This window comes from Falco cherrug, chromosome 12, assembly GCF_023634085.1.
Source record: "Falco cherrug isolate bFalChe1 chromosome 12, bFalChe1.pri, whole genome shotgun sequence".
Classification (NCBI taxonomy): domain Eukaryota; kingdom Metazoa; phylum Chordata; class Aves; order Falconiformes; family Falconidae; genus Falco; species Falco cherrug.
The window spans coordinates 16,724,567-16,737,303 of NC_073708.1; the positions used below are offsets into that span (position 1 = coordinate 16,724,567).

Here is a 12,737-nt window from a genome sequence, read left to right on the forward strand (position 1 = left end):
CATTAGTAAAATAAAATTCATATTCCTGAAAATAATTCCTAAAATAATATTCCTGGATCTAGGACTGCTACTTCATTTCTTCCTAGCAATAAAAAGTTTGGGTTGATGTTGAAATCATACCTTCTCTGAATCCTAAACATGACATTCCATTCTTCTGGGCCGTGAAGAGCAGCTGACAAAACCAAAAAACTGTTCCGATGAATGTTTATGAAATTCTGAATTCTTTTGGAAAACTGTTCTTCTCCTGTCATAAGCAAGTCTTGAATGTCTGACAGTATAAATGCAACACCTATTGAAGAAATTGATGTGAATGTACACATCATGGCAGTAATGTGATTTAAGTTCTCACCACAAACCAGGAAGTAGAATTCTTATTCCACCATTAGTTTAAAAGGCGATGAACAAAACACATGAATGAATTTACATATCTTGACAATGAATTGCAATCATGAGATTTGGCCTAGTCCTTATAGTTCAGGAAAACTTAAGATAAAGGATCTTGTCTACCTGTCTAAGTCATTTTCTGCTCTAAAAAGGAAGGATAGATTTTTCATGTTTGCAGTTTCAGTGATTTCCTGATCAAAGCTGCTCAAGGAACCCTCTCCCTAACTCCTTTGCTACCACCAGGTCTGCAAACTCAACTTGGAAGATGAAAGCCAAGGGCCTTGGGTCACTCTTGTGTTTACAGCCATGAATACTAAAGATCCTGATGGCTGTCTTACATGTTAATGGTGCTCAATGTGTTTGCTCGGTTATAATGAGAATTTACTAAGTTCAGCTGATGATCACCACATCTAGTATAGCTGTTCTACAGTATGTCCAAATAAAGTAAATACCAATGAACGCATTTCATCCCCAGAGTTCTCTGTTGAATCCTCTGATTTACATACAATCACAGCACAGCTCCTTCCACTGTTGCATGACATTCTGACAAGGCAGATTTTATTCAGTTCAGTGTAGCCTACAACAGGGCCTAATCTTGTACCCCATGGGAGTTTATGAGTTTAAAAGCATAAACTTCAAAGTACTGTACCAGAAAGGGAAAAAATCACGGATCCGATTTCTACTGATTCTGAATACCGAACTCTGTGTTGTTGCCTCTGTAGAACTGTAGAAATTTCATGATTCTAAATAAATTTTAAAGGGTTATTTTTAAAACATGATCTCAGCCAACAAGTTAGAAATATTTAAAGCATTGTCTGAATGATTACAGATAGAACTTTAGCATCATTGTTTAGAAAAATATTTTTTATTCCACTTGCAATAAAAAACTGAAATGTTAATTAAACTTTTTCAGTTAATGAGATTTTGAAATACTTGCATTGGAAGTTATCAAACAATGGCAATTTTGTATGCAGCCATTTCAGTTTGCCTCAGGAAACTCTTGCATAATACATAAAGAAGCGCAAACATTTTACAGTCTATTTTTGTAAGATGTGCTAAAGGAGGATTTACAGAAGTGAGGAACATACGGTAGTGTGTTTCTATGATTCCAGTTAATTAGACTGCATTATTTTCACAGATGTCAGCATTTCATTTAGAAGATAGTTCAGAACATCTGTATGGGACATGATTTTCTTTAAAGCTTTTTGACAGAATGCAATCCACTCAGGAAAACTAGAACATTGCACTATGCAATATAATCATCTACAGAATGGAGCGGGTTTGGATATATTTCTCAGCCTGCAAAAAGCATTTCTGCAGTATGTTCTACAGAAGCTGCTCAAATATATTTTAAAGGTTAAATCATGGAATCCTTTTTAGCTAATAACGTGTTCTTTAACCTAGACATTTAAAATGTAGCCAACCTGCCTATACAGGGAAGAGTACAAAATAAAGTCAGGCTAGCAAGTGAATCCTGAAGGAGACAGTAACCAGAAATGTTATGTTTTATTGGTCTGGAGAGGGAACACTCAATGACAGCTGCTTATGAGGTATAATTACAATTTTGGAAAAACTCTCTTCTTCAAAGCCACTACTGACAGTGAATTATTTAATGCACAAATATAAAATAACAGCTATGAGAAAAGAATAGCCGTACAGGGAAGAGAAACTCATAACCAAAACTGATACAAAGCACTACCTTTGTAAGAAAAGCCATCTTAAGATTTGTATTCAGCTGTTTCCATGGTGTTGCTCACTGAGAGTCCTTACTAACAGCAGCAGTTTTGAGTAGAGCTGGGGCTCATATTAGTAAGAATGAATTATGCTGGTAGAGCTGATGAGATCACTGCCCTCCAATACCTCTCACCATATTATGGATTAAGTTGCTCTTGAAGCAGTTCCCAAACTGGAACAGCTTACAGGCCATCATGCCAAGACAAGCATGCAAATAAAAATAGGCTTTAAACTGAGGTGATGCAGGAATTATTTCAATACCATTCACCCATTTATACAGCAGAGATGGGGTGATAACCTTGTCAGCCAAGCTAGTATAAGATATTTTTGCTTGTGAATCAAAGCCCTCTTGCCTCTAAATTCTCTCCAGCTGGCATGAAATTTGCCTCAGCTGCAGAAACTAATTACCAGCTCCTTGACATACCCTTTCACTTTACTGGGGAACAGCCTAGGCTGCTGATATTAAGAGATATAAATCCATATCTGTAAGAATCACTATTTTAAACTGACCAGCACACTTACTAGTAATAGTCTACCCCAGTGTTGATACTGTATAGTAGAAAATCAAGCGCTTAGGGAGAAATCCAGAAAATTAAAAAAGAAATCTGATGGAATTATTTATAGTGCTAATAGAAAGCAGCATCAGTGCAGTACAAAAATGATGAGTCAGGAGGACAATCCTAAAGCAACATAACCCAGAACAGCAAGTGGCAGGAATACTAAATAGGTATGGAAGCAGCTAGGAAAAAAGACACACACACACACACACACAAAAAAAAAAAAAAGGAACCAGTGCTATAGTGGAAGTAACTTCAGAGTAATATCACTGTTTTATCCTCAAAAAACTATATTAATTGGTAGGAACCAGTGCTATAGTGGAAGTAACTTCAGAGTAATATCACTGTTTTATCCTCAAAAAACTATATTAATTGGTATTGAATAAAAAATTTCCATGTATAGAATATAAGAAATGCTTCTTTCAGTGTTTCTTAGCGAGTCAGATGCTGCTCTTAGTAAGTGGTGGTGTACCTGCAGAGCTGTACTCATAATAACTGTTGTTACCCATCTTGGCTGTTCCTGCCCACCACTTTCTGCCATTTTTTTCAAGGGTTTAGTGGTTCTGCAGTGAACTCTCAGGTGCCACCTTCTGAAAAGCCTGGAAAAAGAAAGATTAAAAATATATTACCTGCTAATTAAGGAGGTGAAATATTTAAGGCACGCAGATCCATTAAAGATCTGATTAAAAACCAGGGCACTGTCCAATTCCCCAGAATTTACACAGATGCCCACTAACACTGAACTAATTTAAGATAGCAGTTAGGTACCTAAACAGCTTTAAAGAATCTGCATCTGAGAACAGGGAGAGCAGCATGAAGAATAAATTACTTCAGAAAAACATTGCTAAAAGCACTTTAAACGAGTAAAGAGCATCTACCCTGTTTTGAAAGGGTATGTTTGCCACCGTGTATGTTTTACACTAAGATAATTTTGGGAAGGCTGCTCTGGGCCTTCTGCCAGGCCCGGAGCAGCCTGCCATGCTGTGGGCCTGAGCACTAGCTCTTTCCATGTGTGTTTGTATTTTACTCTTTTGAAAATACTCTTGGATATCTATCTGCCTTGGCAGGCGTTGCTATTTCAGCAGGGCTCTTGTGGTGCAGTTGGGGACACTGAAGCTGCGCGGCAAGAGCCTGTGGCAGCCTAGGGGCTGAGACGCACCTCACCTCACAGCCCCTCACCTCACAGCCCAGCCCTGAGGCGCCTGCCTGTGGAATGGTGGCACTGCGTGCCACGCCGGCCGGGCTCGTTTCCACAAAACCTTTGTGCCAGTCGGTTCCCAGTGTAAGTTTTAACCTGGCCTCTCCCCGTTTTCAAAGCCTGGTAAGGCACGAAAATTAAATCCTTGCGAGGCCGCCTGGTAAGGCTGGGCAGCGGGCGGGGACTCCCCGCCCCGCGTTTCCCGCCTTCCGGGCCCCGCGGCACCTCAGCGCCGCCGCCGGGCGCGGAGCCCTCAGGGGGCACCGGGTCGCGTACGGTGGGGCCGTCCCCTGGCCGCCGCCGCTGCCCCTTACCGGGGACGTGCAGCAGCTGAAACCAGCTTCGCCTCACAGGTCTGAGAATGAAGAGATGGCAGGCAAAAGCTCCCACCGGCCAAACGAAGCGCGCATACCTCACTGCTAAGAAAGTCAGTCAATGTAATAAGTAACTAAAGGTAATTTGCTGATCAACCAAGTTAAGCAAGAGGAACGAACCCATTGTGGTGGTCTTAAAACCTTCCTATTTAACAAGAAGAGACACGTCCACAATGTTATCTTGCTACACCAAACGTGGGAACGTCCTGTCTGACAAGAAACCACAGTAACAGAAGCAGCAGAGGGGCGTCCTGAAGATGTCAGAAGCGACCTTGGTGAAGATAAAAAGAGCTGCTCAGCTTGCTTGAATTTGCACGCCGTTGGTGGAGCAGGAGACTCCCCAGCTACCCAGCGCTGTTTTGCTTACTTGTCGCTTGCTTTAATAAATCAAATTTTCTAATTGGCCAGTCTCTGTCATTTAATTGGACAGGTAAAATATAACAACTCAGGCTTCGGTGGGAGGTGAGGAAGCACCGAGGCCGCTGCCTTTCTGCCGGCCTGCTTGACTCCTGTCCACCGCTCTGCGTTTCCCTGCAGCGTGTGGGGACTGGCTTCTGCTGCTGAAAACCCTGCCATCTCCTCAGCGTCCCCATAAAAGTCTTCCAGAAGCTTGGTGTTGGCCTGAGAGACTGCTGCTGCTGCGGAAGTATAGATTGTGTGACATTTTTAAGATGATTGAAGGGACAAACATGTGGAAGGACATCTGCCAGAACAAGTGGGTGTTATGAACAATGGTGGTAATAAGTCTGCTTTTGCATAGGAAAAGATCTTGAGGGAATGTTTTTAATGGACAGCTAATTCTGCAGCTATTTCTGGGGAAGAATATTCCAAATTATGTTCTGTGATACCCTAAATATAGAAGCTACACAGTACAAAAATGTGAAAGCAAGAAACAGCACCAGTTTTACTGAAAGCAAAGTACTAAGAATGTTGGAGCTTCTTTTTTTGTCACGTACAAGGAAACAGTTCTTCTTTTACATGGTAAAGAAGAGCTGGAGTGCAGAATCATTAAAAGTACTGAAAAAGAGCATTGGTTTATAGCTCTGCTCTTCACCCAGTATGTGACTCTAGACTCAACCCTATCTACTGAAACGAGTACTTTTACTGAAAATCTGATACTGTAGTAAAAGCTTTTCCTTTTAAAACTCTTAGAGCATTTTAAAATAGAAAAAAAAATCTCCTTTCTGTATTAAAAATAATACATTGAAATAGCAAATTGTCTGGTGTGCTTAGAAATAATTAGAAATCTTAATGATTAAAATATTACTCTCTGTTTCAGACAAGAAGTGGATTCACATCTGGTTTCCTACTTGTGTCAAGCCCACCCAAGTTACAGTTAAGCCTCACTGCAAGGGAGCGGAAATGTCATGTTACTTTTGATAGTAAGTCAAATATTTCTAATACTGAATTTTTAAATTTCTGTGGAGTGTAAATGTGAATGTCAGGATATTCAAGGAAAATAACAGATGTATGAGGTATCCCAGCTGCAGTGTTCTGGAGGCCTGTGACAGGACCAACAAACTGTGAAGCTGTTTCCTGTAACACAGTGGAGCCAGATGCTCTGACTGCATACAAAAATCAGGGGTTTAAGAGCATCAGGAATTATTTAAAAATGCAATTATAAAATAATAAGGCAGTTTATGATGAGGATTGATGATTCCACTGACATCTGCCAACATGAAGTTTGAATTCATGCACACTATGAATGAATTTGTGTTTCAGTACTGGAGAAATCCCAAGGGTAAAGAGTAGGAACCGTTTTGTTGTAGTGGTTATACTTCATTTATAACACTATACTGTATTTGAATTAATATTTTGGAATATGTCTAATATGTATATGCATTAATTGAATTACAACAATTCAGATGGAGAAAAATAATAGGAAGGAATAGAAAGACGATTCACAGTGTAAATATTTTTAACAGGTGAGTAGATTTTTGTCTCCTTCAGTGTAATACAGTTAGAAATGCACGGTACATAAAAGAAAGGATAAATTATTACATTTGGAAAAAAAAATTACACAGAAATTTAAATACTGGATTCAGGCTCCTGGATACCAGCAGATGCCTTTTTCCCTGATAGCCATCCGTCATACATGAAGTTGGACACTCCCCGTACCCCACAACTCAAAATACTCACTTGAGATGCATCCAAGTAAAATGACGGGTAAGTGTGGGACAATGAGGAAAACCAAAACCTTAACAGAAACTGCATCCTGTCAGTATTTTGACTCCAGCTGTTACATTTTAACTTGCATAAATTCTGTGCAGCTGAATTGCAGTTGGCAAGAAGTTATACTGGAAACTTAGTTGAATGTATTTCTGCCTGTCATTACATTTGACATAGTTCATATTTGAAATAAACATAGGACTCCTTCCAAGTTTGAAAGTTCTAAGGGGAATGCACCCCACCACCTCCTGTGTAAGAGCCACCCCAGCCTAACACTCCTCTGGCTCAAGCCAAGCTTATGCAGTGGGACATGCTAAGCCCTTGAACTACAAACTGCTCAAGGGGCAATTCTGGTAGTAGTTTGTTTTGCAATGCTATTTGAGTCTGAAGCGCACTACATGACTTGGCTTTCTCTTTTTATGAGCCTAATGCCAGACAGCCCATTAAATAGAGCTTGGATTTCAAGCAAATAGTTTTTTCTGGATTGTGTATTCTTCAGAGCATTCTTACCCCCAGCAGTTTAGCTTCCAACATGTGACTTTGAGGGATCCTGTGCTATCCGCTATTATGAACTAAATTTACTACTTAGTTATGTCTGCTGTGACAGTTTCTGACATTTTGCTAGTCTTAGCTTTAAATCTCAAAAGCATTCCTTTTCCACGTACCTACATGGTGCATTTCACATATAGGTGAAGCTGCAAGAGAGAGAAAGGACAGGGCTGTGTCTGGGAGCATATTAAATAACCCCTGGGAGCGGAGCAGACAACCCCATTTAGGCAGGAATAGAAAGATCTTGGGATTAGAACGCCCATATGATAAAGATAATGGCTAAAGTACGTGAATGAATAACTAATTTATGACAAGGCAAAATCTTTCACCAAGTTAGTGTTTTCCTGAGCTCTCAGGCCACATCCTGCATGTTCTAAGTCAGCACCATTTTTTTTGTAGCGCAGTTACAAGGGTATCTTCCTTCCGTATAAATTTTTATATGAGAACTGCTTTTTCATCTTCACACACATCACCTGTCTTGTTCTCTGATGACATGATCCAAGAAAAAGTTTTTTCCTTTTAAAGGAGAAAAAGGTGAAGTTCCACTAAACAGACAGAAAAGGAAAGAACACTTTTTTTTGCAATTTACAGAGCAGATAAAAAATGATGGTAGCAGTTCACAAGTTCAATGAAGTACAACAACTCAGCATTTAAGTTACACGTAGGATTTATTATTTTCTGTCATACAGAAATCAACTAAGAATCTTTAGTATGTAGCATGGGGAAGAAAGCTTGTGGGACTATGCAACCATACAGAGATTCTGGAAATAGAAACTGTTCACAAGGAGTCATTTGGAAATATAGTTAACTGAGGCCCCAGCTAATTTTCTAGGTTTGAAAAGCAAGCGGGCGAAAAACATGCAAGCATTCACTTCTGAGAGTTTAACACCCTCCTCTCACTCTTCCAAAGACTGAGTGGTCAGGATATTCTAGGACCATAAAGCCATGGACTACAGGTAGTTACTCAAACTTTTATCCAAATGCATCCCATTATACATATATAGAGTTAATCTTGATTAGTAGAACATGATAATCCAGAATACGGAGACTGAAGTTTCCTCTACCACACAATAGAGGAGGATGTTTTGTTACAGGTAAGAAAAAGGACATTTTGTTATCTTTGTTATCTACAGAGATCTTCTGGATCTTTGTAAGATCCACCTTGACTTACAGGGGGATCTCATGTTCATGTACATGAAAATTACCTCAGTCTATGAAGATAACAAAAAGTTTTTACAGTGCCTACACTGAATCTGGCATGTACATATGGGTTGTCCTGTGTATATGGCTCTTAACCACATTGATATAATTCTACTGAGAGGCAGGATGCCATGCTGCACTCAAAAGAGGGGTATTAAAAGAAGTGAAGAACTAAAACTATTTCATTAAACACAAGTGTAAGAAAATCACACAAATGACTAAATAAGGAATGCATAAATGAGGATGCTGTAGATTTACGTAATTTGGTGAGATCAGTCTCAAAACTGGCTTATACATTTAGAAAGTAAGTTACATGAGCCCAAATTTTTACTCTGGTTACTAGTCTTTCTGTTCGGACAGTGAAAACTATTCTGATCTTTATAAATGTTTATCTGATACCACTCAATAATTTCAGAGGGAGCTAAGAAAAAGTCAGAGTTGCTTTTACTTGTGTGCATAAATATAAAACCTGATGGATTACCAGGGTAATCAGGCTCAAATCCCCAAATTTGTAGATGTAAGCCTCTGTTCAGGTTCACTAGAATACGCACTCACCCTAATCCAGTTAAGTCATCTTCTGTTAACATACAAATGCTATTTTGGCCATCTATGTCCTTGTAAATATAGCTAGTTACTGAGTTATAGTCACCCACCCTCCGCCCCCCCCCCCCAAATATTGAGGCTTCAGTTATTGAAGATCTGATCAGTATTCATATTTTACTGCAATAGCAAAAGATCTTTTGTTGCATGTAATGCAAAAAGTTAGATTTCTTAGGACTTTGATTTTAACGAAACAGTCTTCTGAGCTGGGAACTTCAACAATAAATAGAGGAGAACAGAGAAGCCACTTAATGGAATTCCATTATTAATTATTTCATAGTTTAACTGCGTCCAGATGGTTCACCAGGATTAGAACCTCATTACGTTGAGTACCATATCAAAACACAAGTATGCACAGTGCCTGCCCCCAGTGCAAGTTCCATTATGTTTTCTGAAAAGTGAACTTTAACCTGAAAGGCAATCTGCAAATGTTTAAGTGAATTCGCTCCCATGTTTGCAGAACTGTGACCTAATTGACTATACAGTATGGATTGCAAAGCAAAAGGAAGGTCAAATGCAAGAAATAAACAGGTGTGTGTGTGTGTGTGCATGCACTGTATAGCTTTTTAAGTTATTAGTTACCAAAGGTTAAATTAAACCCCAACAAACCAACCCAGTATTTTTTCCCAGTTGATAGCCACTTATATAAATCACTTCTGTCTGCTAGAGGTTTACTTCCATTATACACATACACAGTAGCCGTCGATGGGAAGCTTGGTTTTAAATTAGCCAAAGAATAGTTTTAGCTGTATTTTTTCCAAAATTGAACACATTCAGGCTTATTTTTCAAAACCAGCATATATAGCTTGTGTTCAAGAGGTAGAGCTGAAAACCAGTATGGATTTTCTGCAAGAGACGAAAGCTTCTTAATTATACTGGATTTCAAATCTAAAAGCCCGTTTCCCTGGAATCATCCCTTATAACAAAGCTGCTACTTCTCATTCTGTCTTTTGTCCTCAGTTCCTCTGTAGTCCTGGCAAGAATGTAATCTATCAATGTACAAATGTTAAATCACCCCAGTCATGAAATATTAACAGAATGCATACAGTTATGACTCCTAAATTGAAGTCTTTCTAGCTGCAATTTGTCACGTCTACAATTGTACAATGTTACTAGTAGAGTAAAACTAGAAAATTATGAAATAGATATATTGGAAAAATTGCATTTCTAGTACATGCATTTAATATAGGTAAGGCCTGAACCTGCTTCAGATGAGGTCAACAGGAGTTTCTCCTTTGATGTTACTGGAAGCAAAATAATTCTAAATGTCTTAGTTCTGAGCAACAGATGAACAACATAATAGCAGTTTTTAATTCCTTCATGCAAAGGCTTAAATTTTTTGGAGCAAAGTAGAATGAACATGCTACTAATTATTTTCCAGATGGAAATAATATATCTTCAAAGTTTTAAAGCAGTCTCTTACAGTCTGTACCTAGAGCAGATACATTAATCGTTCTCCTTCCACTAGTTCCTCCAAAATAATAACAAAATTTGCAAACTCAAAAATGCAGTATAATTTTGAAATACCATAAAACCTTAAGAAGTAAATGGGGAATAAAATTATTAAATGTGTACATAAGATTATTAAATATGCATATATGATCCAGAACTTAAAAAATATTGCAAGCCATATTTCTTTTACTTCATTACTAATCTTTTGCAACAATACCCAAAGTAGTTTTATTATAACGAGAACAGTTTTATCTCAAATAACTATTTCCTGTGAGCACCGTGTTCTTGCCTGCTGACTTTACTACATTTTACAAGGTATGGACCTTGATAAGGCCCTAGCAACTTTTTAAAATTTGAAGTTGCCCCAGCTTTTAGCAGGCAATTGGACTAGAGACCTTTGGAAGTCCCTTCAAGCATGCATTTTTCTGTAGTTCTAGGATTTTTCTGTAATTTTTCTGTAATTCTGTGATTCTACATCAAGGTTTTCTAAGAGAAAGAGTGGTGAATATACAGAGTGACCTTTCTACTACCCCTCCCACAAACGCAGACATTTGTCTTTTCTTATGCTTTTACCTGATTACTTTTGGTAGCAGACCAGACTGCCTGCTGATCTCATTTCATGCATAGTTATCTCTCCTGATCTTCACTTTAGCTCTCAGTCTCCTAATTTCTTTTCCTATGCTATATAAATATAGTATAATTTCATGGCTTTAAAAAACAAAACAAAATATATAATTAACTGATGTACTTTTCTAACTGTTGCCTCTCTCTTATTGGTTAAGCTGAGTTTCCTTCCTGCAATTCTGTCATATTCTACCAAACTGGCATGTGCTTGCCCTTCTTTCTGAGGAAGCCAATTATTTTGATCACAGTCCCTAAGAACATGTTCTTAACCAGCCTCAAAACTGTTATTTTATACTCATCTGTCTTGTGGTCCATCTTCAACGAAGCCAATGGTGCATTTTTCCTTATATCCTGTCATCCTCATTTGACTCCTGTCACCATCTTTGTTTTCCATTGCATCCCTAATTATCTTTTTGAGCAGATCATTTGGAAGAACCTCCACTTTCCTTAGTTTCCTGCAGGGTTCCCAGTGTTTGGGCTCCATTTCCTTCTCCTCTTTTCCCTCTGCAATACGTCTGTCAGTGATTTATTCCACAAATACTATCTTATCTAGCATCTATATGTGAAAAAGCTGCAGAGCTGCTTCTTCAGTCTAGACACTACCTTTCTAAGCAAAAAATGTAATTATGCCTATTGACATCACCTTTTGGAGGTCTAGCCTATTTTAAACTTAATACAGCCATACATGTGAAACATCCTTATTTTTCAATTTCATAACATGTCATTCAACATAGGCAAAACCAGGGTCATTATCTTAAAACTCTAATTTCCATGTCCTCTCCTCTCCTCTAAATATCACTAAATTTCTTGTAGGATACAAACATCTTTACCCATTCATTCACATAACTATCTCATGTAGGCTGTCAGTATCACCTTTTGACTGCAACATTATCTTCTCAGGTTTTGACAAAGCTATTTCACTGCTCTTACTCATTCAAAATACTACTGCAAAGGTAAATCCTTAAACGTTATTTTGACTATGCCATCTCTTTCTTTAGTTTCTTCACTGATGCCCTTTAACTGTTTCATGAGATGTACATACCTTGTCTTTACTTTAGAGGTCATCCAGGACCTTTTAATCACTATTCACTTGGAGCCCATGACATTAGTTTTGTTTCTATATGAAGTTTTCAAACACACCTTTATCCATTCTCTCATGTTTTGCAGAAAAGGCAAAACAGTAGCAAAAACACTGTCAGGGGGCATGAGCTGGACTCCAGAGAACTCAAGTGACTGATACTATTTAACTTGAACACCTTCCTGAATGAGGGACTAATAAAGAAGGTCAAACAGAAAGAGTTTAGATGGCACACAGGGCTCGTCAGGAAAATAGATCCTTAGCTCTCTCCTTATCCAGCCTCCAAATCTCACCCTCCGATTTCCCCTTCTCATAATACATACAGAGGAAAAAACTTACAGTATTTAAATGGATGGTATGCTGGAACCATTGCTAATCAGCTAGACAAATATTGACACTCTCATTTTACTTTCCCATCCTTTTTTTTTTTTTTTGTCTTAACTTGGATTATAACCACTCTGTGGGAAGTCTTTGTTTTTGTTCTGTGTTTGTACAATGTCTAGCCAGTGGGATGCTAGTCTCATTAAGCCTCACAGGCGCTTTGGTAACGCGAATTAAAAACAATACTGCTTTCTATTCTTGCTACTTCTACAGAGACGATTTGGCTGTGGGAAGCTGAATTCTATGGCTGCATATGTACCAACTGAACAATACACCAAATCCTAATCACTGATCAACCGCAACATTATTAAAGGAATTGCAATGACATAATTGGGGACTTCAGAAGCTAATTTAATTTTCATACAACAGGAAAAGTAAATGCAAAGTAAAAACAATTAAAAAACCTCTATAGGACAAACGTGGAACTCTGTGTGCCA

General features: G+C 38.4%; 1 protein-coding gene across 1 annotated transcript in view; it reads right to left on the reverse strand.

The window, feature by feature from the left end:
* The window catches only part of C12H1orf146 (chromosome 12 C1orf146 homolog), an 8,569-nt gene extending 4,248 nt beyond the window's left edge, over positions 1-4,321 (reverse strand). The window contains exons 1-4 of the mRNA XM_055725153.1: positions 4,188-4,321; positions 3,148-3,274; positions 1,033-1,127; positions 121-303 (exon numbers count right to left, since the gene is read on the reverse strand). Of these exons, the coding sequence (XP_055581128.1) occupies positions 121-303; positions 1,033-1,127; positions 3,148-3,216 (347 nt within the window). The 5' untranslated portion in view covers positions 3,217-3,274; positions 4,188-4,321. The remainder of the gene's footprint in view (positions 1-120; positions 304-1,032; positions 1,128-3,147; positions 3,275-4,187) is intronic.
* Between the last annotated feature and the right edge of the window lie 8,416 nt (positions 4,322-12,737).